A 26,512-nucleotide genomic window follows, 5' to 3' on the forward strand; every position below is an offset into this window, starting at 1 on the left:
TGGGCAGATGCTTTTGCCTGATACAAAGTGCTTCGTCATTTGTTTGTTTCGTCGACGTTGTGAATGCTAAAGTTTTATTGTGTATTTGTATATGTCCTAAATGTATGCTCTAGAAAACTGCCAAATCAAATGATAATTTTCCAGTGTTACTTACCTATTGAACCTGATTTAGCAACACAATTTGCATTATTTCAAGAGGATCATATTTGTCAGTCGATGTACACAATAACCATTCATACAGTGTTTGTACGTTTCTTTTAGTAAGCAAATATATTTGTTATGACACACCACATGGATAGTTGTAACTCTTTTTTTTAAACAACGCCATATTTGTCAATGAGACACGGGAGGGGGTTGGGGGCACTTCGGGTAAAGAACTTCTGATTACTGCTTTTGTTTTCATTTTTTGGGCATTTTAAACATTTATATCATTTCTTATCCTTATCCTGATGACAAACTTGTTATTTTTGTGTTTTTCCACATAGAATTTATCAAACTCAATGAAAACAAACGATAAAGTGTTCAACAGATCCTCCCATTTTATTCAATTGACAATAATAAAATCATTATGAAAAGACACTCATTTAATATTATCTACATAGATATTAAAACTATGTATGATAGTAATAACACATCTGTCTGCCTGTTATACTAACAGTTCTTTTTACTAATCTAGTAATATGTTAGTTCGTTTTCTATAGATATAAATACCACCTGCATAATAATCATACTAGCGTAATATCAAAAGTATATAACGACTGTATTTCACCTACACGGCAACAAACATATAAAAAAAACATAATATAAAAAAACTTCAATAAGTGTATAATATTCGACTGGATAAATATGAGTATACCAAGAAATAGAAGACACAATATAAATATATACTACCCAACAAGGACAAACATCCAGTATGTTTAGAAACGTTCAAAAACGCACCTTCCGCCAAACGAAACCTAACCTGTGTGCTTGTTTTACCTTCCACCAAGCGAAACCTAACCGGAGTGCTTGTTTGACCTTCCGCCAAACGAAACCTAACCAGTGTGCTTGTTTGACCTTCCGCCAAACGAAACCTAACCAGTGTGCTTGTTTTATCTTCCACCAAACGAAACCTAACCAGTGTACTTGTTTTACCTTCCACCAAACGAAACCTAACCGGAGTGTTTGTTTTACCTTCCACCAAACGAAATACTTTTCGCGTTGCGTTGCTCTTTCTGCAGTGTAAAATTTTTTTAAAAAATCCTACCTACTTACCCTACTTTTGCATGTTACCGGAAACAAACAGTATGTTTTAGGCCTAAAACGAGCGCCGTTTTAGCAAAACAAAAGTATATTACGAACATGCGTTGTCCATTGTGTCATAAAATGATTTCATATCTTTAAATACATGTACTGCTGATGCTATTTTATATTTATTGTTTTAAAGAGGACAATTGCCTTCATTTTAACGCATTTCATGAAACAAATATGTTCAATGTTCAACATACTAATGTTATGAGTTTGAAGTCCTCAATCAGCGTCAAAAATGTTTTTTAACAGTAAGTAAAACATTGATATTTCATACGTCACTCACTTAGTTATTGTTAGTTATCATGTACACATTCATAAACTCCCCCGTCACGCATCATAATTATATATACATTGCAAATAAACAGTAGAATGGTGAATTGACATAATTCAGTACATACGAGTAACTTGACGCGCCTTACACGAAATTTGATTAACAGTTATTTTAAAATTAGCATAAGATATCTCGAGCAATCATTTTACGTTTAGTTTATGTTCTTGGTTCGTCTATGCTGTCCACGCGAGCTTGATTTGTTTGATTAAAGATGTAAATGATTGGGCATGCAACCCTTTTTTTGTGGCTGTTGGTTGCTATAGTAGAGGTTGGCTTTATCTGGTTGGGGTTGTAACTGATGGCGTCATGCTGATCATGTAATCTTGTTTCGGCTGTTGCTGATAGGACAATGCACTTTGTTGGAGATTGTATCGGCTAGTGTCGTAGAAGTTTAAATCATAATGTTAATGAAAACACCTTTTGACTGGTTCAAAAGTCGCCATATGACCTATAATTTTGTAGATGTGGCCTTAAACCAAACAAAAAATAATCGACTGTTTCAGTAGTTCTTGATATGAGGCTGTCTTGATAATGTTAATTTGTTTTGGCGGTAGTTGCTGTTGTTTCTGAAGTTATACTGTCAAGGCTCGCCGAAATGAAGAACGTGTCTATATTAGCTTCTGTCTGAAGTCCAGTAGTTAGTTCCTTACTGTACATTTTGCATTTCGAGACTGTATCAGTACAGTTACAGTAGCTGTAGGCTGTACAATACGCGTCCTGAAAACACAATTGTCGGCATTTTTGAAGGTCAGCCTTCTTATCTTCTTCAGTTTCAAATCCTCGAAGAACGCCAATGATGCCTACATTTTCAAGTTTTAATTGTGATCTTATCTTTCCTGGAAAGACGTTACTTTGCCATACATAGTCAGTTTCTTCTGTTTTACTGGTCGTCAAGGAGTGGCCATTGCTTTGAATTAAATGACACGTGTTGTAGTCAATATCACTACTTGTGCAAGTGGTACAAAAAGAAACTGCTTCACAGTGAATTTCTTCCAGACAAATTTCAATACAGTCGGAAACTGATGACACGGCCTTTTCACGGTAGTGCCCAATTATTCTAGTATTTTTCAATTCAATGCCAGCTACGAGCTCTTCACAAGACTCTAATTCACCTTTATTCTGAAGGAACAGACAGTATTTCATCTTCTGACTGACTATATTTTTGTATATTCGACTAAAATCTACATTCAATGATTTCATGTACTTATCTGTAAAAAGATTTTCAATAGATACAAGTTTATATGCAGAAGGTACGGGGTTCGTTTTAACCTCTGACGCCCAGGCCATAGCACCTCCATCCTCTGGTGGTGGTGCACCTACAGTTGTTGTTTTGGTTTCTACAGACTGACGGAACTCTGAAGCTTTTTGTCTTTGCGACAAGGAAACTTGAAATTCTCCTTCCAGATTCCAAAGACCGAAGAATCCGGATGTACTAGCAACCGTTTTTACGTCGACCCCCTTTTCCCTCTCTGTTTCATAGTAGTTTGATGACATCTTATATTCGTAAGTGTATCTAGCTCCAAACGTTACTTCCGTCGCAAAGTGGGTCCCGAATATTTCAAAGAATTTGAAGTACAGTTCTGGATCAGAACTGGCTGCATTCAATTTGTGGACCCATTTGATGAAAACGTCATCAAATTGTGGAGCATCTTCAGTCACCAATTTACTAAAGTAATAGTTACACTTGGCAGTAGATAATATGTAAACAGATTCACCAGAGGAGATGTCGGAAGACGAACTTTTATAACCTACGCTAGCAGAAAACTGAGTACCCCAAGTGCCTCCACTTACTTTGGTATAAACTGATAATGCTCTAGAAAATTCATATTTCGTTTGTATCGTCGTAGAGGAAAAGGAAGTGATACAAGATACGTCTGAAACGACTACAAGACCTTTGGGTACAGAATAACGACAGTCAGCTGTTTGAAGTCCCCCTGCATAATCTGCTTTAAATATTGGATACGTGAAGCCAGGATCATGACCAACGGCGAGTGGATATCCTTTTAAGATATTGTAGCCCAAAATAGCATAATCCAAGTCTGGAAAAGACTGCTTCAATTGCGAACCAGTACAGTCCAGGTAAGATATCTGTTGTCCTAAAAAGAAACAAAGATTATCTGTCAGATGGCTTGTTTTGTTGTTTAGTTTATTTGTTCTATTTCCGGTAATTGTCAGGAAAAGTTTTAGATTTTAATTATATATCAATAATTTAGTAATATTAAATTGTTTTCAAATCCATAGTCTATTTCATATAGAATAAATTACGGTCATAATTATACAAGTAAAAACAAAATAGATATACTCCAAATGCATTTCAATTCCGCCTGTTTCATCAAGACTGAATACAATATACACATGCACCTTACCTATTTCTAAATTCATTGCATATTCCGGACTTTTACTGTCTGTCTGTTTTCCAGAGGATGTAGATATCAAAGATTTCAGAGTGCTGTTAAATGAAAAATGTGTCCGTTAAATTGGTATTTTATCAACAATTGTAATAGGGCTCAAGTTATTTTCCAGTTATGGAAAGTAGAAAATCAAGCTATGTATATAATGCGATAAACAGATAAACAATTGTTGATCGCATTACGACTCGGTTAGATAAAATCCAAATATTTCAATGAACATGTGAGAATGAAAACAATCAAGGCCTTCTTGTGGTTAATCACCAAATATAATCATTCAAATGCTTAGATATTTTACAAACCGATCCAACGCCATTGTGTTTCAATTCCTGAATTCTGAACCTTGATAAATCAGGCGCTGATAACTTGATAGGCATATAATATTTGAGTATATTGTAAATAGAATAGACATTCTGCTCGATACTCGTATGTAACATGTGTATTTCTTCTTTCTTAAGTTAACTATAAAGAATGTAAATGTCTACATTATTTTTTTCAAGTATTCATATAAGAATTTCTAGTTTTATCTAAAATATATATACCAAACTGTGAGTTGTCGTTATTAAAGGCGTACGCTAGAATTCCCTGTATATGAGATGGGCGAAAATTTTCCCAGTAACAGAATTTCTTTAAACTTTGGATATTGAAGGACAATCATCTAAGAAACAAAAATATGCAATAAAAATCATAGGTCACCGGTATCAAAAAAGAGTTATCTGCCCTTGAAAAAGCCATTTTTGGGGGAAATGCGGTTTTCAAGGGCAGATAACTCTTTTTCGATACCGGTGACCTATGATTTTTATTGCATATTTTTGTTTCTTAGATGATTGTCCTTCAATATCCAAAGTTTAAAGAAATTCTGTTATTGGGAAAATTTTCGCACCAAATTCTAGCATACGTCCTTAAAACCAATGTCTACAGTACTGATGCAAAGGAATTATATAGATTAAAAAAGATACAGTATCTGAACGACACACATTGGTTTTAGGTAAGAGTGAATCAACATTTGAGATACATCATTTTGATTCTAACACGATTTCAAGGATTGTCATCTAAATTTGTAAGATATTCGCCATACAATTGCATTATTGTGTAGTTTTCTTACCCAGCGCGCCGCTATGACTTTAACGCTATGACTTTTTAACGCTATGACTTTTAACACTATGACTTTTATCGCTATCACGCAATAGTTGTGACGTACAGACAGTATATGTGTTGCATAATACTACACTATTTCAGTCTTTTTTATTTAAAAGAGATAAAAAGTCGGGTCGTGTTAGAATGTCTAGCAACTTAAAAACGAAGCCATAAATTCTGTTGAGTAAAAACGTATCTTTTGATGCTTTTTAATTGTACCATCGTATTTTTAAATTAAAAAAAAAGATTTCTGCCTGGTTACATATCGTGTGTCGGTATATTTCAACTGGCATATAACTAAATCAGAATGCTGGTATTGAAATACACCATTAATACTGCTAAGCCAAATTACGATTTAGAAAAAAGAAAACAGAAAAAAAACGATCATCAGATGGTATTGCTTATACAAAAACAAAATTCTAGTTTCAGTTTGAAGAAGACAACGTAACATGATTACGTCACCTGTTTTGTTTTACTTGTAGCACCGAGTAGCTAATGATGGCAGCAACAATTATAAAGCAAAGTATCAAGGATTTCACCATTGGCTTCAGAACCTGAAAATAAATAAACGCTGTTAGAACCTTTTACATCATAATCTGACGTGATCTGTTGACAAAAAAACGTGTTTTCCGATGGTCCACTAATTCGACATAAGTTATTTATGTTGCTTCAACATAAATAAGACTTATATTGTTTCAGCTTAAATAAGAATATTTACATTCGCCCTATTCTATTCCATTGAAACTTTTGGCGGTCATTTCGTATAAACAGCAAAAGGAAAGGCGCGAAATGTACGTCATCGCTGCTTAGTGATAACCGACCGCATGTTTTGACGACTGTAAAAAATGTCCCCGTAAAATCAGGGAGAACGTTCTTTAGATGACGTCGCAGTTGTTTCGTCTGGTGAACAGAATGGCCGGAAAGCTGATTTTAATGCTAAATGCTTCATATTATAGGCCTATACAATTCATTATATTATATATTTTACAAAGGGAAAGGAAATATGTAAATATAAGAAATGAAATGATTTTTTTCGGTGTCTTTACGAAATGAACGACAGAATAGGGTCGGCATATCCATGAATCGCGTATGCTGAGGACAGTCACATTTGATCGAGAAAAATGCGGCTGTATTACCATTAACAAAACAAATATGAAATCACTTCGTCATTGACAGTTTTGCTTTTTAGAATGTTAAATTCTAAATAGACCTTTTCGGCGTAAAAATATATGAGCCGTGCCATGGGAAAACCAACATAGTGGGTATGCGACCAGCATGGATCCAGACCAGCCTGCGCATCCGCTCAGTCTGGTCAGGATCCATGCTGTTCGCTAATAGTTTCTCCAATTCCAATAGGCTTTAAAAGCGAACAACATTGAGCCTGACCAGACTGCGCGGATGCGCAGGCTGGTCTGGATCCATGCTGGTCGCATACCCACTATGTTGGTTTTCTCATGGCACGTCTCATATGTATGCGTATACGTACTTCGGACAAAAGTAGGGGGTTGTTTCAAGACAACAACGAATAATGTATCACCGGTTAATATTAATACCAAGTCTCATAAGCATGGCACAGCTGACTTTGACCACCCTAAGAAATAGTCTTGCATATCGCAATTTTAAATACTGAAAAATTCTAAACAAATAAATAATCCAAAATGATCGAATATATTTGCCTCTTCTTACGCTTGACCATCGTAGTTTTGTCGCCCAGGGTGAAATGTTTACACCAATTTGAAATCACAGTCGTATTTCCTAGGAAACTTGGGACCATCCAACTATTCCTATCTATATTAAAGCGATGACTATTAGAAAATTAGGGGCGAGACTGTCATTTAATAAATACTGCAACATTAAACTTAATATATATTAAGTAGTCTTGTCTCAGTTATAAAAAAAAATAATTTCTGGAAATATACTCTAAAATCTCATTTTGTTCGCTTTACTCTCAATAAATATTTCAGTATTGCAGCTATAGCGGTTATGTTTAATTTTACTGACCCTACTATGCCGTTCATTTCGCATAAACTCCGAAATAAATAATTCATTTCTTATATTTACTCTATACATTGAATTTCTTTTCCATTTGTAAACAAGGTTAAATTATAAATTGCACACATTTTGTTGCATCAAACAGCAAAATCAGGTTCCCGGCCATTCTGTGCACCAGACGGAACTTCTGTGGCGTAATCTCAGAAGAGCTCTCCCTAACTATACGCGGGCGTCGCCAAAACAGCGGCCCTTTATCATTTAGCAGCGTTGTCGTAACTTTGGCGCATTTCCGTTTGCTGCGCACATAATTTCAATGGAAAAGAATTGGGCGAATGTAAATATTACAGCAAGGATATCCACATACGTTCCTCGTGCAGTAACTATGTTGCCTATTAAACTAAATTTAGGAAATGACATGACAAAATTTTACCTTTGTGCCTAACCGTCTATACCGTAATAAGTTCTTATTAGTCTCCTACAGGTTGAAAACCAGTTTCGGGGACTATAGGAATGCGCTTTTCCGTCATTCCGTCCGTCCGCAATTTTGTGTCCGGTCCATAACTCTGTCATCCATGAAAGGATTTTAATATTACTTGGCACAAATGTTCCCATGATGAGACGACGTGTCATGCGCAAAACCCGGACCCCTAGCTTAAAGGTCAAGGTCAAGGTCAAAATTTGAGGTCAAAGGTCAACAGGGCTTTTTTCCTGTCCGGTCCATAACTCTTCCATCCATGAAGGGATTTTAGTATTATTTGGTACAAATGTTCCCCATGACGAGACGACGTGTCCTGCGCAAAACCTGGACCCCTAGCTCAAAGGTCAAGGTCACAATTGGAGGTCAAAGGTCAACAGGGCTTTTTTCTTGTCCGGTCCTTAGCTCTCCCATCCATGAAGGGATTTTAATATTACTTGGCACAAATGTACCTCAGTGTCATGCACAACTTTCAGATCCCTAGCTCAAAGGTCAAGGTCATACTTAGCAGTCAAATGTTAGCATAAACAGGGTCTGTTTCGTGTCATGCGTACATCCCGGACCCCTAGCTCAAAGGTCAAGGTCACAATTGGGGGTCAAAGGTCAACAGAGCTTTTTTTCCTGTCCCGTCTATAACTCTGCCATCCATGAAGGGATTTTAATATTACATGGCACAAATGTTCCCCATGATGAGACAACACGTCATGCTCAAAACCCGACCCTTAGCAGTCAAATGTTAACATAAACAGGGTCTGTTTCGTGTCATGCGTAAATCCCGGACCCCTAGCTCAAGAACCAGGTCCCTAGGTCTAAGGTCAAGGTCATATTTAGATGTCAAAAGCCCAAGGTCTAATGTCAAGGTCACACTAAGAGACCAAAGTCAGACACAAGAATGACTTTGTCTGGAGCATTTCTTCTTCATGCATGGACGGATTTTGATGTAACTTGGCACAAATGTTCACCAACATAAGATGGATTGTCATGCGCAAGAACCAGGTCCCTAGGTCTAAGGTCAAGGTCATATTTAGATGTCAAAAATCGAATTCAAGAATGACTTTGTATGGAGCATTTCTTCTTCATGCATGGAGGGATTTTGATGTAACTTGGAACAAATGTTCACCACCATGAGGTACCCTTGTTTTTTAGAATTACATCCCTTTGTTTTACTATAAATAGATTTTATTGTTAATTTTTTATTACTGGCGGTAGAGAAAAATCGAGACCACTTTTCTGTGGTACAACATGCATGTTACCTATCTCTACCTGGTAAAGAGTTTCTTGTGGACTTATATTATATAGATTTTTTTTAGGATTAATATATAGTACAATATTGTTTTATACATCATTGACAGATATCAGTTTATTACGTTGTACTGCAGTAGAGAAAATTAGGTGCCTTCCAGTAGGGGACTTTGTATTGCATTGCAATACTTCATTCACTTGTTGTTCATAACCTGTTGTTTCACATATGCCTTTAATCCATTTATTCATTTTTATTTGTATATGATACTGTTTACAGAAGAAGTAAAATTATGGTTGGCAAAAACGCACACAATGGCATTCGCAACTGTATTTTTTATGTTAACATATGTTTTTCACCAAGTTTTCTAGGTACCTAAATAAAGTGGAAACGAGTCTGAGGAAAATCTGGCAGCCCAAGCTCCTCTTACTATCTAATGGCAATCTCCATATTATTGAATCACGAGCAGGGGTGTCGAAGACCCACAAGGCATTCGGTATCCGTCGTCCATCTGTCCTTCACCGTGAATAATATTGTCGTTTTCAGCTTTTTGTAAAGTGATCATTTAAATTAAATAAAACTCATACTGAGTCATGGCACAGCTGAGTGAGACCACTTAAGGTATTAGAAGCGTAATAGAGTACCTCCTTTTTGAACAGTATTCAATTCCTACCATAAACCTACTTTTACTGCAATTCTCAGGGGGGCGTAGGTTCAAGCCCTAGTGGGACCAGTTTTTTTTCCTTTTTTCTAATAAGTTTTTACTTCTTTCAAGATTTATAATTGATTTATTGTACAAAAATGGAAAAAAAATAATTTAATAAGCGATATCTTGCTGTTCAAAGTGAATTTACTACTTAAACAGAAGGAGTAGAGTTACACATCTTTAAAAATATTGAGTTACCTGCGGTAAAAGTTCTCTATTTTGCTTTCACTCTTTAGATTACATATCGTAGAAAAAATTTAGGTAGGTTTTACGTCTGCCCCAGGGTTATTTTTGAATGAAGTAAACAAAATTCAAAACAGAGGCACAGTATTCGACCTTATTTTTTCAATGTTGAAGTCAGAATTCTGTCTCATTAAATCCGTTTACTTGGCACCCTAGAAAAAATGAAATTGACATTTTTATTTTGTGTTTTATAATTGTTTACCAATAGTTTGATGTTTCTTTTATTAAAATTAATGGTAAAATGAGTTCTCTGCAAACCTTTTGGATAGTGGCCATCACTTTGAAATTTGTCTCTACTTGAGCTTGAGGAGATACCATAAATTATACAACATTTATAAAAATGGCACGGTAAAAGTTGTTTAAAAATTGCAAAACAGTGCGAAACACGGTCCCCTTTAAGAATATACCAAGCAAATGCCATTTTGTAAACATTACTATTAGGCACATAATACTTAAGGAAAACCAGATCAAGATTACTTATCTCTCCGCCGGAATTTTTATCACGTACTTCCTGTTTTGACTTTGTATGTACACTTACTGAATTATTCATTAAAATTATTGCTATTTAAAATATGTGTTGTCCAGCGTTTTGAGAAAACCCCTCAACATTTATCGAAATACGTTTACATTTAAGTAGTCGTGTACATTTCCATTTACGCCGAAAAGGTCTAATATTATCATTCATATTTTCATAACATAAAATGTCCATAGGTTATATTTTGTCGAATTTCGCCGAATTTCCGTGGCCGAGTGGTTAAGGTCGCTGACTTCAAATCACTTGCCCTTCATCGATGTGGGTTCGAGCCTCACTCGGGGCGTTGAATTCTTCATGTGAGGAAGCCATCCAGCTAGCTTACGGAAGGTCGGTGGTTCTACCCAGATGCCCGTTCGTGATGAAATAATGCACGGAGGGGCACCTGGGGTCTTCCTCCACCATTAAAAGCTGGAATGTCGCCATATGACCTATCATGTGTCGGTGCGACGTTAAATCCAACCAACCATAAAGATTACATATTTAAGAAAAATGGGTTCTAAAACTTGAATTTGTAACTTACACAGTTTAGACATTTGTTTCCTGTTTTTCTTTGAACAGCGGACTGGCGTCTCACAAGTCTCTGCTGCTGCCGCTGTAACTCCTTATTTTGCTCCCTTAACTGTGTATTCTCCACAAATATTTCATGTGGCTTTGTACCTCTTTCCATATTTTGATAAGAATCCATTTTCAATTAAACACGATCTCCTAAATAATCTTAACTGAAATAAAGTCCTTTTATATGTTTTGCGTTCAAACGAACAGTGCTGTTAACATAAAAGGAAAAGTTACGTAGGGGAAATTTAGTCATTTCTTTCATCAAAAGGTTATTTCTTCTCTTTGTACATTTTGTTCTATATTTTAACTCCTAATAAGGGAAGATAATTATCCATTGTGTACGATCCCTGTGGTCAAAAGGATCAATATATGGACAAATGAAGCGTACTAACGTAGTAACGACTAAGATGCCAATGAAACGAATGTAAGATATTTGGAAACCATATTTGGAAATTATGAAAATGGGCAAGTTAATTACAGGCTATTGCTATTTATTTAGTTTGACTATTAGTAACTATAAGGGCTCGGTTTCTGTGACAAAATTGTATAATAGCAAACATTTTATCGATTTAAAAGAAATTAATATTTATTTGGAATAACAAAAAGACATGGCCCATGTACACAATTATACATGATTAACAACAGAGTATATTTTGAAAGAAAACGCTTAATTAACTACCATCTGAAATAACATTCTGGTACACATCCGACTACATGTCTAAATGATAAGCACTTGGCAAGCAGTAAAAAGATATTGAGTATACAAATATCATTAGAAGCAAGAATTGCAGTTTTATATATAGTTTTACCCGCCGTGGCGGCAGTAAATGCCTTGCACAGAAAATTTACTGGAACAAATTGAAACGTTTTCAATCTAATTGTCTGAGAATCAGCTTAATATCAAATACCTGCACTAGAAATATTGAATTGTTTTTGTTAGATAAAAACCCATTAAACATCGTCATTTCTCTGGTTGAAGGTGCGGATGGAAAATCCTGGCTCGAGAATTTCTGTTTAGGCGGTAACGAAGCTGCCGAGTTATTGCAAAACAGTTACATCAGAGCATACATTTGGCAGGGTTCGGCTAGTACTGGTAACGCGTAGACAGGGTACACACGAAGACATGTAAGAATGTACATCCGGGTGGACGGATAGCTCAGTGGTTTGCACACTGGCCTTCCAATCTTGAGGTCGGGAGTTCGATCCCCGGCAGCTACTCGGGAATTTTCAGAAACGCTTTTCAGTGTTTCCCACCCAACTAGAGGTGTACTGGTAAGGAACCCAGGCAATCCTTGCGTGTATCAGTGCTATACACTGGGCACGTTAAAGAACCAGGATGTCTATCCGAAACGAGCTAGGCTAAGTTAGCCGGACAAGCCTGTCTCACTCGGGAGCTTTGTCTCACTCTGTCCCTCTGGTCAGATCGCTCTGTGTCTGTACTAGTAGAGGATGAATTATGCGCCCTGTGTGACTGCATTTGAACTATGTAAAGCGCCTTTGAACGTGAAATTGAATAATAGTTAAATAAATATAAAATCCCATTTAACAGTCTCTTAAAATAACCTAATTTGTCTTAAAAAAAAAAGGATTGCTTTCAAGTAGATGGAAAACAATGTTATATTTTTATATGTCGTATAGTGTGGTTATTTTGTACACGCTTGTCCAGCACTGCTGTTTGCATGAACATGCCAATGTCATGCTTATAGTTCTTTTGAGGAAAGTGAAAGTCCTTGTCAGAAATAGGCTTTTCGTGTGGCCCTTTTAATTCTTTGTACACGTTACACAATACATACCCGTACATCGAAAATTAGTATTTAGAGTTTATATTAATTTATTCGTCAACATTTGAGCCGTGCCACCGGAAAACCAACATAGTGGGTATGCGACCAGCATGGATCCAGACCAGCCTGTGCATCCGCGCAGTCTGGTCAGGCTCCATGCTGTTCGCTTTTAAAGTCTATTGGAATTGGAGAAACTATTAGCGAACAGCATGGATCCTGACCAGACTGCGCGGATGCGCAGGCTGGTCTGGATCCATGCTGGTCGCATACCCACTATGTTGGTTTTCCCGTGGCACGGCTCATTTATCGATCGTAAAATAAAGCAAAGTAATCAACACTGTATTTTAAGAGAAATACTGGAAAATGAACTAACTGATCTTGCTAACTGTTGCTCAACACAGGAAAAGTACACAATGGATGAGAAGATACTAGTATTGGCGTTCGTCATCACCGTTTGATTGTAGTTGACTTTATTCGATGACAGTATCATTGATATTACAAATTCGGTAGACTCATTATTGTTTTAAACTGTATCGTTTGACAAGTGAATTTTACACTTACTATTGTAAATATCATCGTATGAACATTTCTTCGAAGACTTCAGGTGCCCACTTATCAAAAAATTACATGCACAGTTTCAGACTTAATTAGATAATGGTGGGCACTTAAACGTTCGAAGGTCGAGCCACTTTTTAAGGACGGAATGCAGAAATTTGACGGAAAAGTATCAAATCTGGCTCAGTTTTAGATCATACCCAATATTATCAAATCATAAATACTTTTTCGATTTGACGATTTTTGCGTTCACATTAAAAGCGCCACCTGGTGGCACTTTATTATTTATCTTTACGTCAATGGATCGTTATATTGTCATAATTTCATTAATATATTGGCGATTTGTTTAGATATATGCGACAAATGTTTTTATGCATTATACATATTAACCGAAATCGTTATAAAATTTGTACGTACCAATTTAAACATTATCTCCTATAGCTTTTTTCGTGCCGTCCAAGTGTTTCATTTTTTAAACAGTCTGCTGCAGGGTCCGCCATTAAAAGTAACAAATTAAAAAAAGTGTGAATCTTCTTTTTCTTTTGCTAAAACTCTTTGAATTTCGTAGTTAAAAGCCGAAAAGCTAGATTTGTTAGGTTGTAGAAAGCGTGACGTTATCGCGCTAAATACGTTTCCTCAATAAATACAGTGTAAAAGAATACTAGTCTTTTTCTTGCATACCAGACGGGGACTTCTGGTAATTTCACCGGTGCTGGAAAACTCCATCTTACATCCTGGGGTGTAAGATGACTCTCGTGCTGTAAATGACGTATAACGAACTACATATGTACAGAAGATGTGTGTAGTAATAATAATGTTTTGCGTAAAACGGGATAAAAATTAAATACCTCGATAATTTTCGATTAAAAAAAAAACGTTATTTTAAGGAAATAACATAACGTTTCATTGCAGATGATAAAACAAAACCGGAACTCTAACGTTGTTTTCGTCTCTGTAACGCCATGACGTACTTCCTGTTTACGGACCTAAAGTTCCCGCGCTTTGTTAATACGCTACTAAAAGAAAAAAGTGCTATAAGAAAATCATTTGTTTGAATTTATTTTTAACTCTTCTTTGTTGAATATGGTATGCAAGAAAAAGATTCTATCACTGGCTGTAGGTGCAGATGGGAATATCCGGCTCTCGGGTAACTGTTTACGCGGTTACTCGGCTGGAGCTTCGTAACCGCCTAAAGAGTTACCCTGGAGACCGGAAATTCCCATCTGCACCTGCAACCAGTGAAAGAATCTTATAAACTTTCCAACATTATTGTAACATACTTATAACAAAAACCGACTGTTTCAGGTATTCAGATTGAGAACGCCAGAATTGGTAATATTACAGGCCATCAAAGAAATATTTCCTTGTCTCTTTGCCTTCATTTTCTTTTCATAATCACCAACATTGTTATATATGTGATATAGAGAATGTTTATTTGAATTTGCTTTTGTCCCTTTTTATTTCCTAGTACACTTTACACAATACATACCCGTTAAATGCAAATTAGTACTACTCCAGCACGATGAATTAAACGACAGTGCGTCGTTGAACTTAAAATGTTTTCAATGATCGAAGTTAAGTGCATACTATAATGTTATACAAAATATTTTCTATATTGAAACGTTTTAATGAAGAAAAATCATAATTATCAAACATGTTATCGTTAGATTTATCGTGCTGGAATTATATATAGAATTTTATTTATATTTGACTTGTTTCGCTCCGATTTTTCAACAGTGTTTCAGTTGTGTTCCAGTGTTGTGTTCCAGGGTTGTGTACCAATACTAACTTGTTCTACTAAAGTAACTGCCAAGTTCTTTAATCATTAATCTCAGGAATCAGTGGTGGAGGACGAATGATCTGAGACATAATGTCTGCAATCAAATCGTCACGGAGAGTTATTCTCTAAATATATCAAATTACTTAAAATTAAAACCTTTGTTGATAGTAAGTTAAGTTTCATTTATTATAGTAGAAAATGGAAGAACATCTTCAAACTGTTAATAAATTTATTCACAGCTAGTTTCGGTTTTAAACGTCTTCATCAGGGGTACGATGAATAATGTTGATGACGTCATGTAGAAATAGTTTGTCAGGTATATGTTAATTTACTTTGCTCGTATATGTTTATTTCATACCTGAAAGAACGCTTGTATTTTGAAAAATATACTGAATCTCTTCACAGAGATGATGTCATGATCTAGATAAACTTTACTCAGCATTTGACCTTACCGCTCCACCAACCTATCCACAACAGTATTTAGGAGTCAAATTGACGGTCAAAGTTTTGGTCCTTTTGCAAAACTTTGCTGATTTACCGTCCCACATAGCAAAAGAGTGTGGTAAACTAAACCAAAATCGGTCTGCGCTGTTCGATGTTCAATCAGTAAATTTTCATTAAACACCACTTCGACTGATAAATGGTACTACCCAAATTCATTTTAGAAATTTAGCAAAATAATTGTTAATGATACCTCTTGTACAGAAACATTGTTTAAAATGGTAACATTTTTGTTTTCTTTCTAGTTACTCTTTATAGCAGAGATAGTAACTTTTTCTCTTTTAACTTTACAAGTCATAATATTCGCCGTTTGATCCGTTAGAAAAAGGTGTAAGTCTGTACTTGTTATAAGAGAGGATTGCTTATATTGCATAAAAATGTTAGCCTTTAGAATTCTGAAGGTACGTCAACACAAGACAAATTCATTGTCTCCTTGACAACAGATACTATTGCACCATTTGTTTGGGTAGAAGCTTATAAGGTCAAAGGTCGTTTCGCTGATTTGTCGTTACTACGTGACCTTGACCTTCTATGCATCGGAAACTATAGATGTGGCTACGCTGAAAGCAGCATTGTCTTACCCGTAAACCTTCTTGAAAGGAACACATTATGTCTTATCTTAAGGTTATAATGCAGTAATTCGGTCAAAAATGTGCTACCGTGGTGTAGTCGAAAGAAGTCCATATAAATAGATCCTAACTTTTCCATTATTCGCGCATTTGCGCGTAAATCGGGGGCCAAATGGGCATTATTTCACTCGTGAAATGAATTTTACATAAAATAGGACACTTTTCATGCTAATATTTGCATGTTTTCGAGTTGTTTACTTGAAAACGAAAGTAGGGTGTTTATTCTGCTTTCTGAAATGCGGCAATATGAGGGTACCTGACTTCAGCTGACTTGCATTTTACTGCATACTACTCAAGCACCTTTTTCTTTTCGTTTTCTTAAAGCAAATGTATGAATGTCTTGTGGAAAATAGGTATACGGCGGAGTGAAAATCTAGAAACTGTAACAAAATTGTTCTGAAATAGCTGAATTTTATATGAAACAAAGAACAAGTTCTTTTATTGGTATATAGCCTTAAGAGGGTCATATTTATCGGTCAGTGTACACAATGTACAAAGTATGTAAGTGAGACACAAGGGAAACTTCGGACCAAGAACTTTTTCTGACTATTCTATTCATAAGCGTTTTAAACATTTATATTGTTTCTTACAGTGATTACAAAATTATATTTTTTTTGTTTCTTTTTACATTTAATTTATTAAACATGATTACTGAAATTATTAAATGATCGACATATCATTGCATTATATTTAATTAATTCAATAAATTCGGATAAAAATAGACTTATAAAATATAGATTCTTAAACAATGTTAAATAATTGTAACGCATCAGTCTGTTATAACTAATAGTTTTCTTGAATGTCAGAGGATTTGCCGTTGCTGGAAAGACTCCTTTTAATCAAATAGTACTTAAAAAAGCATTCATTTTATTCTAATTTGTTTATTTTTTTAATTGAAGAACCCAGTATGCAGGAAAAAGATCATGCCATTAGCTGTCTCTGTCTCTACGGCAGCTTTTCATGCAGTTTATCATACTGATCCGATATATTTCCGTGGTGGGCCACCAACAAACCAAGTATTATATAAAGGATAAGAGTGTAAATTACTGACATGTACACAAGATGTAAACAATATACGTAGAAACAATGCCCTCCAGCCCCCCCCCCCCACCACCCACCCCCCCCCCCCCCCCCCAAAAAAAAAAAAAATATATATATATATATATCTATAACAAAGAAAACGGGACATATCTTGGCACCGCTGTCAGTAACAAAAGCACTACTTGTTGCACCTAACCACACTCGTGCCAAACATCTTGTTCCGAAGGTACAAAATAGTGTATATAAAATTTATTCTCGCCAGATGAATCCCTAACACAACTTATTGCAACAAAATTCAGATTTAACATCCTCGTGTAAATAGAACAGTCTTAAAAGAGCAAGCCGGTCATGTTATGGAGCTTATCAGTATAAGTGTTTTAGATTGTTGAGTGCTGACGATAACCGTTTGTAAACCATTTGGGTTAAGGCAAAGTGGTTAACCATTTGCTACTGTTGGTATGTCATCAACAAGTCTGTGTAGAAACGAAGAAAGTGTCTGTATACACTTTGTATTTCGACACTGTATTAGCAGAGTGACAGTATCAATAGGCGGAACAACACACAAAGACAAAACATTCTACATTCCTGTCGGTTGGCCATTTTTTTACCCTTCAATTTTCAATCCCCGAGGAACACTAATGATACATAGATTGTCCCACTTTAGTAGTGATCGTATGTTTCCTAGAAAAACATTACTTTGTCAGACACAATCATGATCTTTAGACTCTCTGGCCATTAGTGGGTGATACGTTTAGATATGTTTTGAAATGTATTTATATGTGGTGCATACCTTTCGAACTCATTCGGTATTACTTAAAACCAACAAAACTATACTCTGATTTTTTTCCAAATGTCACATATTACATTGGCATTGATATATACATACATAACAATAGAATATTGCGTAAAATATTATTAAGTAGACCGACCAAGGCAGAAGCACACAAGAAAATACAAATAAAAAAAGCTTGAACACGGAAATTTAATCAAGAACAAAATATTTAAGCAACTACATCATACAATATACGAAGAAGGTGTCAAAATACAGATAATCAAGGAAAATGTTCAAACGTCTTTCATTTACACTACAGAACTTCGATTATTTATGTTAAATTCACGTTAAATATGACTGTATATTCACACATTTTACATATTCATGATGAATGTGACTCAAATTGACTTAATCAAATTGACTTAACATAATTATATTTTCTCCAGCAAATCTTTTGGCGGATTCATTTTTGCCCTAAATACGAACTTCTTTTTCTGCAAAAGAAAAGTATATTACGGCCATGCGTTGTCCAATTTATCATGAAATGAGCCGCGCCATGAGAAAACCAACATAGTGGGTTTGCGACCAGCAAGGATCCAGACCAGCCTGCGCATCCGCGCAGTCTGGTCAGGATCCATGCTGTTCGCTTTTAAAGCCTATTGGAATTGGAGAAACTGTTAGCGAACAGCATGGATCCTGACCAGACTGCGCGGATGCGCGGGCTGGTCTGGATCCATGCTGGTCGCAAACCCACTATGTTGGTTTTCTCATGGCACGGCTCAAATGATTTCATACCTCTTGATACGACTGATACAACTGTATATTTATTTTTTTAAATAGGACAATTACCTTTATTTAAGGAGGTAGGTTACCTTGATATTTGTAAGTGCGCATGTCCAACCGGAAGCTAACGTGACGATTTACGACGATGTTTACGACAAACTAAATGTGTTTGTATATCCATTCTTCTGGAAATAAATCTTGAACCTGCCTCCAATCTTATGTTTAATGGTTTAATAATGCAGAAATAATGAATGAATTGCCGCAGAAACGCTTCAAAACATTGTTGCCTTAAAATGACGTCATTGACGTCATGACGTTACGTGTCAGTTACCGCGCAAAATTAATAGCTTTTATTTTGAAAGTACGTTATTCTGTGCTTTTTCTTTATTTGAACTATTTTTAAACAGCCATTATTTGCTGAAATACTTTTTATTAGTCTTTTGCTCTGAAAAATGATCAATATTTTGCTTCTTTTATGTAATTATATTGAAATGTTATGCGGAATGTAAGAAAATGTGTGATAGTAACTGATGTGATTGGGAATATAGTTAGCTGAAAGGTAACTTATTACGGTCATTTACAAATAAAAATTGGGCAGTTTGATTTGTTATACCTATTTCCCAATTTCCGTTGATAATTTGTTACTTAAATACTAAAACTAAGCTCTAAAATTGTTCAAATTTCAGTATAAAATTGTGGTGTCTTGAATTAAATTGATGTTACCATGGAAACGAAGCCCGTGACCTATATGTCTAATTGTAAAATTCAAAAGCGTTGACACTGGTCTATTTAAGGAACACAGCTTCGGCTTTTTATTTTCATTTCAACAATATCCATGAGAATAATAGCAGCATGCAGAACGATTTTTCAATAAAAATGTCAGACGACGGGCACTGCTGTAAGTATTTTAAGCTGTGAAATTTGTTAAATTAACTGCAATTCATACGAAAATATTACTAACGATAGAAATAAGATGTTTTAAAGCTACATTAACAAGAAAGATAATTTTATATAATATTTTTTATAAGAAATTACGATAAAAAGCAACATATAAGCTATTTTAAACATCTCTGTTGCCATGGTTACTCTAAACTTTAAGAAAAACACAGTACCATGTAAAGTTCTTGGTATTTTGCTAATCATATTACCCAAATATTCCATGTTGGTCAATAACAGAATGGCACTGAAGCCGTCGAAAAACCCGTTTTCATACATAATTCTTGAAAAAATGAGAGAAAATGCGTTACCATGGAAACACGAGCCCCGCGACATATACATTTTAAGCTTTTATTAGAAAGCTAATGCGCATACTAGTAAAACTATTAATTATGCAGACTTCTACGGATAACAATGAAACCAAAATACACTGAAAAGTGTTAAATATCCGCATTTTCCTTCTTCTTTCTATATAAAATACCTTAAGAGGGTCATGTACTTCAAACCTGGATAAAAATTGTACTTGAAGGGACAGAGATAAACGGAACTGAGATTGTAGCAGCTAAAACATTTAATTACACGAAATACAAAAAATCACTGCGGTTCAACTAATTTGAATTTACCCTGGTAACAAGGTAACCTACCTCCTTAAACGCACTACACGAAGTATATATGTTTAATGTTCAATATGATAATGTTATGAGTTTGAAGTTCACAAACTTATCGACAAAAATGTAACAGTAAGCAAAATTTTGTTAATTCATACGTCTCTCACTTAGTTATTGTTATCAATAATTATCATGAGTATAGTCATAAACTCACAAGTGACGCATCATAATTAGACATACATTGCAAATTTATTAGAAATGAATAAAAGAATGGCTAATTAACAAAAATCAGTACAACTAGTCGCCACTCACACGAAATGTGACAGACAGCGAAAGATATACCGATCAATCGCTTTGTTTAGTTTCTATTTGGTTTTCTAGGGTGACTATGTTCTCAATCCGAACTCGGCATGTTTAGCTGTTTTTATTGATGGGACCAGCAATCCCTTTCCAATGTTGTGTAAGAAGTTGTGATTGCTGTAGTTAAGGAAACTCTAATTTGATAGTGGTCATGCTGTTCATGCAATCTTGCCGCTGCTGTCAGGCCTTAGCTGTGTATTGGAGACTGTATCGACTTGTGTTTAAGAAGCATGGTGTTAATGAAAACGCCTTTCGACTGGTTCTTGAAGTTCTTGATACGGATACGAGGCTTTGCTGTTAATATCAATTTGTTTTGGCGGTAGTTGTTGTTGTTACTGATGTTATACCGTCAAAGCTCGCCGAAATGAAGAACGTGTCTATATTAGCTTCTGTCTGAAGTCCGGTCGTCAGTTCCTTACTGTACATTTTGCATTTCGATACTGTATCAGTACAGTTACAGAAGCTATAGGAGGTACAATACGCGTCCTGAAAACACAATTTTCGGCATTTCTCTAGGTCGGCCTTTTTATCTTCTTCAGTTTCAAATCCTCGAGGAACGCCAATGATACTTACATTTTCAAGTTTTAATTGTGATTTAATCTTTCCTGGAAAGACGTTACTTTGCCATACATAGCCAGGATCTTCTGTTTTTCTGGTCGTCAAGGAGTGGCCATTGCTTTGAATTAAATGACACGTGTTGTAGTCAATATCTCTGCTGGTACAAGTGGTACAAAATGAAACTGCTTCACAATTCATCTCTTCTAGACAAATTTCAATACAGTCGGATGCTGATGATACCGCTTTTTCTCGGTAGTGCCCCATTATTCTAGTATTTTTTAATTCAATGCCAGCTACGAGCTCCTCACAAGACTCTAATTCCCCTTTCTTCTGTAGGAATAGACAGTAAGCAATCTTCTGACTGACTATATTCTTGTGTATTCGATTGTAATCGATATTCAAAGATTTCATGTACTTATCTGTAAAAAGATTTTCAATAGATACAAGTTTATATGCGGAAGGCACGGGGTTCGATTTAACCTCTGACGCCCATGCCAAAGCACCTCCATCCTCGGGTGGTGGTGCACCAACAGTTGTTGTTTTGGTTTCTACATTTTCAAGAAACTCAGATGCTTGTTTCCGTTGCAATAGAGAAAATTTAAATTCTGATTTCAGCTTCCAAAGGCCGAGGAATCCGGATGTACTAGCAGACGTTTTAACGTCGACTCCCCTTTTCCTCTCTCTTTCGTAGTATTTTGATGACATTTTATATTCGTATGTGTATCTAGCTCCAAACGTCACTTCCGTCGCAAAGTGGGTCCCGAATATTTCAAAAAAGGCGAAGTACAATTCTGAATCCGAGCCAGCTGCATTCAACTTGTTGACCCATTTAATAAAAACGTCATCAAATTGTGGAGCATCTTCAGTCACCAATTTACTAAAGTAATAATTACACTTGGCAGTAGACAATATGTAAACAGATTCACCAGAGGAGATGTCGGAAGACGAACTTTTATAGCCTACGCTAGCTGAAAATTTAGTACCCCAAGTTCCTCCGCTTACTTTGGTATAGACTGATAGTTCTCTAGAGAATTCATACTTCGTTCGTATCGTCGTAGAGGAAAAAGAAGTGATACAAGATACGTCTGGAACGACTACAATACCTTTTGGTACAGAATAACGACAGTCAGCTGTTTGAAGTCCCCGGGAATAATCTGCTTTAAATATTGGATACGTGAAACCAGGGTCATGACCAACTGCTAGAGGATAGCCTTTTAAGATATTGTAGCCCATAAGAGCATAATCCAAGTCTGGAAAAGACTGCTTCAGTTGCGAGCCAGTACAGTCTAGGTAAGTTATCTGTTGTTCTAAATAGAAAGAAACAGTTTACGTCAGGTAGCTTCGTTGTTTGGTTTGTTGTTTCATTTTCCAGCTATTGACAAAAAATTGTTTAAATCTTAATGATATTTCAGTTATTGTGTTGTTTTTTTTAATCGATATGTTATTTTATTAAGAATTAAGTCACGGTCAAAGTTTTACAAGTTAAAAATGTTTTGTAGAGCATATATATTCTTACTGTCAAAACAAAGTCAAAATTACCTTACCTATTTCTAATTTCATTTCATATCCCGAACTTTCACTGCCCGTCTGTTTTTCAGAGGATGTAGATACCAGAGATTCCAGAGTGCTGTCAAATGAAATAAATATGTCAGTCAAATGGGTTTATTATCAATACAATTCTAACAGGTCCCGATTTAAATGCCTGTTAAAGAGAGGAGAAAGTAAACGTACGTCTCGGATAGAAAGTAGTGAAGTATAAATTTTATCGAAGTATTTCGGATAGAAAGTAGTACAGTATAAATTTTATCGAAGTATTTCGGATAGAAAGTAGTGCAGTATAAATTTTATCGAAGTATTTCAATGAACGTATAAGAATGTAAATATCAAGGCCTTAGTGAGGTTTATCGTCTGATATACCTCGGTTCTTCGTTCATAATTTTGATATTTAACCACTCGGACTGATGCCTTGTGGCTGAATTTCTGCGCATCTGAAATCTTAACCGTAATAAATGGGCGACATATCACAAGAAGGTATTGGTTAAGCATAATGTTTGAGTATACTTTAAATAAGCATATAATGTTTGAAAAATAAATTACCACAAAGACTCTGCTAGGTACTGGTACATAACGTACGTATTTCATCGTTCTTGGGTTATTTATAAAAGAGTGTAATTGTTTACATTATTTCTTTCAAGTATTTATAATATAAGTCTGGACAATAACCAGAATTATTAATTTTATTTAAGAAATATTATATCCCAATTCTATGATTTGTCGTTAAATAAAATCAATTTTTGCAGTTCAGATGCGAAGTATCATGATAGAGCAGCCCGAGTGATATCAAATATGCATCTAAACCACAATGATTTTATTTAAGAGCCATCAATGTTGAGATGCACTAGATGTATATCATTTCTAACACGTTATCAAATATTGTTATATACTTTTTAAAAAGATATTTGCCATATAGTTTCCTGTTTTATTTGGTTTTCTTTTCCAATGCGCCGCTATGACTTTTGGTGCTATTACGTAATAATTTGATGTACAAACAGTGCGTTTGTTGCATAACAATACACTGTTTCAGTCTTCTTTATTTAATCAATAGGTAGAGACCGTACCATAGCTCTTCGCATACTTTGATTTTTCAAACTAAAGTGATTTTTACAAGTGCACCGGTTACGATAAAAATGTAAACAACGGACTCTGTCTATAAAACTTTGAAATGAATGAATGACAGTCGATCTTAGTCATAATACTGATTGACAGTGAATGCTAATGGCTCCATGTGTTGCAGAAAGGTATTTAGTTTGTAACTGTAATTTCCCATTAATTGAAATTTCTCTCAAAACTGGTAAAATAATTACTTATATTTGGACAAATCTTATCGTCTTTGCCGTTCGGCAGCTGCAAAAGGGCAATATAAAATATTCAGTGTAAGTAATATTTACTGGTACTGCCAGTTAGTAAGTTCATACTTTGAACAACACGTCAGAGAATTTGGGCAGATTTGACCAATTATGACGTTGGCAGCATTAGATTATATTTTTTCTTTACACAAAAATGCCGTTAGGTAAAAAGCGAATACGCCGATAATCCGAGTTCACCGATTATGTTCCAGTTCACTCAATGTAATCCAGCAATTAAACTGCATAGCTATTAGCTACTGCTGTTTATAGGGAAGTGGTAGAGTGTCTGTCTTAGTGTGAAGGTCCTGGGTTCGAGTCCCAGTTAGAGCTTAACTATTTAGATTCTGCTAAAGCATACTTTTTCTGTTAATAGACTGTTCCAGATGTTCTAAATTTTTAGCACCAGTATCATGGATCAGTATTTAGCAATCCAGATCAAAGTTGAATGTTAAATCAAATGCACCCAATTAGAAAATATTGACTATATTATGTCCCTTTGATGTTTATGCTCTCCATGTTCAAGAAGAGTTACATGTCCTTGATCACAGTATTTTCGTTATCATGAAAATATTAAATGCTCATAACTCCGCACTTCTGGTTAAAATATTGTCTATATTTCTGTTTTTGAGAAATATATGGACATTTGTCTTCATTTAAAAGCTTTTTAACTTCAAACCTATGATTTGAAAAACTTAGGTACTATCTCTACAATAGTGATATAAATTGGGTCGTGTTAGAATGTCTAGAACAACTTAAAAATGACGTCATAATTTCTGTTAATTGAAAACGTAACGTTTGATGCTATATACTTCCGATATTTTCGTAAATGCAGAAAAAGATAGGATTGTACACTAAATCAAAGTGTCGGTATTAGAGTACTCTATTGATATGACTAAACCAAAAAAAAACAATATATAAAAAAGAAAACGATCATCGTAAACCAAGTCAGATGGTATTGCTTGTTCAAAGATATTATTTTATTTTCAAGAAAACAAAACATTTGAAAAAAGTCAACGTAACATAGTGACGTCACCTGTCCTGTTTTACTTGTAGCAACGAGTAGCTAATGATGGCTGCAACAATGATAAAGCAAAGTATCAGGAATTTCACCATTGGCTTCAGAACCTGAAAAATACAAACGCAATTAGAACCTTTGACATCATAATCTGACGTAATTTGTTGGCAAAAACCTATTTTCCGATGGTTGACTTATTCGACATAAGAAATGTGTGTTGCTTCGACATGAATAGACTACTGAATGCAGCGACAATATAAAACTGTTTGTTGTTTTGACACAAATAAGACTACGTTGTTTCGACATAAATACACCTGTATGTTGCATCATTTTAAATAAGGTTGTATGCTGAAGACAGCCGTATTTGTCCGAGAACAGTTCGTCTGTTGTACCTTAAAGAACACTTCGCCATTGACATTTTCGCTGTTTAAAATGTTAGATTCTTAATAACTTCCTTTATATTTCTTATCATCTCCCATAAGTTATCTTTTATTGAATTTTGCTCATACTTATTTTACGATCCCATAAAATTTTCGATATTTAGAGAATGGATTCTAGAACTAAATTTTTCACTTACACAGTTTGGACATTTACTTCCGGTAAGTCTTTGAAAAGCAGACGGGCGTCTCGCCATCCTCTGTTGCTGCCGCTGTAACTCCTCATTGTGATCCCTTAAATTTGTATTCTCCACAAATATTTCATGTGGTCTCGTTTCCATATTTTCATAAGAAGTCATTTTCAAATAAACACCATCTTTAAGACATAGCCTAAACTAAATATAAGTCCTCGGACAAATCAACAGTGTCAATAGTGATGTTAACATAAAAGTAAACAGTTTCATAGGGAAAATTTTTGTCATTTCTTTCCACAAAAGGCTTTTGTTTCTTCTCTTTATACTTTTGGTTTTGTAATTTAACTCCTGATTAAGGAAGATAATTATCCATTTTGTACGATCAGTGTTTTCTAAAGTATCCATCTATGGAACAATGAAACGTTCTGAAAGATTTAGAGGGTCATGGAAATCGTGGAGATATAAAGATTATATGAGCCGCGCCATGAGAAAACCAACATAGTGGGTTTGCGACCAGCATGGATCCAGACCAGCCTGCGCATCCGCGCAGTCTGGTCAGGATCCATGCTGTTCGCTAACAGTTTCTCCATTCAATAGGCTTTAAAGCGAACAGCATGGAGCCTGACCAGACTGCGCGGATGCGCAGGCTGGTCTGGATCCATGCTGGTCGCAAACCCACTATGTTGGTTTTCTCATGGCACGGCTCATATAAAGGGTATTGTTAGTTAATCAGTTTGACCACCAGTTTACTTTCGACCATAGCTTTAAGACCAAATTTCTTTGATGACAAAATACCTTATCGCT

The 26,512-nt window shown here is 35.4% G+C and overlaps 2 protein-coding genes across 2 annotated transcripts; both read right to left on the minus strand.

The window, feature by feature from the left end:
* Positions 1-519: 519 nt before the first annotated feature.
* On the minus strand, positions 520-11,307 carry LOC123559987 (uncharacterized). The gene is made up of 4 exons (XM_045352177.2): positions 10,878-11,307; positions 5,629-5,720; positions 3,988-4,070; positions 520-3,717 (listed from the first exon to the last, which is right to left on the minus strand). Exons 1-4 carry the CDS (start codon positions 11,040-11,042, stop codon positions 2,156-2,158), a joined length of 1,902 nt encoding a protein of 633 aa, XP_045208112.2. The 5' UTR covers positions 11,043-11,307; the 3' UTR covers positions 520-2,155.
* Positions 11,308-20,352: 9,045 nt separating this feature from the next.
* LOC123559988 (uncharacterized) lies at positions 20,353-25,980 on the minus strand. Its single transcript, XM_045352178.2, has 4 exons — positions 25,715-25,980; positions 25,156-25,247; positions 22,761-22,843; positions 20,353-22,523 (listed from the first exon to the last, which is right to left on the minus strand). Exons 1-4 carry the CDS (start codon positions 25,871-25,873, stop codon positions 20,962-20,964), a joined length of 1,896 nt encoding a protein of 631 aa, XP_045208113.2. The 5' UTR covers positions 25,874-25,980; the 3' UTR covers positions 20,353-20,961.
* Between the last annotated feature and the right edge of the window lie 532 nt (positions 25,981-26,512).

This window comes from Mercenaria mercenaria, chromosome 10 (genome assembly GCF_021730395.1).
Source record: "Mercenaria mercenaria strain notata chromosome 10, MADL_Memer_1, whole genome shotgun sequence".
Classification (NCBI taxonomy): domain Eukaryota; kingdom Metazoa; phylum Mollusca; class Bivalvia; order Venerida; family Veneridae; genus Mercenaria; species Mercenaria mercenaria.

Bases quoted from the DNA above. Each gene is read 5' to 3' on its own strand.
- LOC123559987 (XM_045352177.2), bottom strand. From the start codon at position 11,042: ATGGATTCTTATCAAAATATGGAAAGAGGTACAAAGCCACATGAAATA. The intron at 4,071-5,628 runs GTGACGTAATCA...TTCATTTAACAG, and splicing joins CTACAAGTAAAACAAAACAG to CACTCTGAAATCTTTGATAT. The intron at 3,718-3,987 runs GTAAGGTGCATG...GTTTCTTTTTAG, and splicing joins TGCAATGAATTTAGAAATAG to GACAACAGATATCTTACCTG.
- LOC123559988 (XM_045352178.2), bottom strand. From the start codon at position 25,873: ATGACTTCTTATGAAAATATGGAAACGAGACCACATGAAATATTTGTG. The intron at 25,248-25,714 runs GTAAGTGAAAAA...TGTATTTTTCAG, and splicing joins GAAGTAAATGTCCAAACTGT to GTTCTGAAGCCAATGGTGAA. The intron at 22,524-22,760 runs GTAAGGTAATTT...CTTTCTATTTAG, and splicing joins TGAAATGAAATTAGAAATAG to AACAACAGATAACTTACCTA.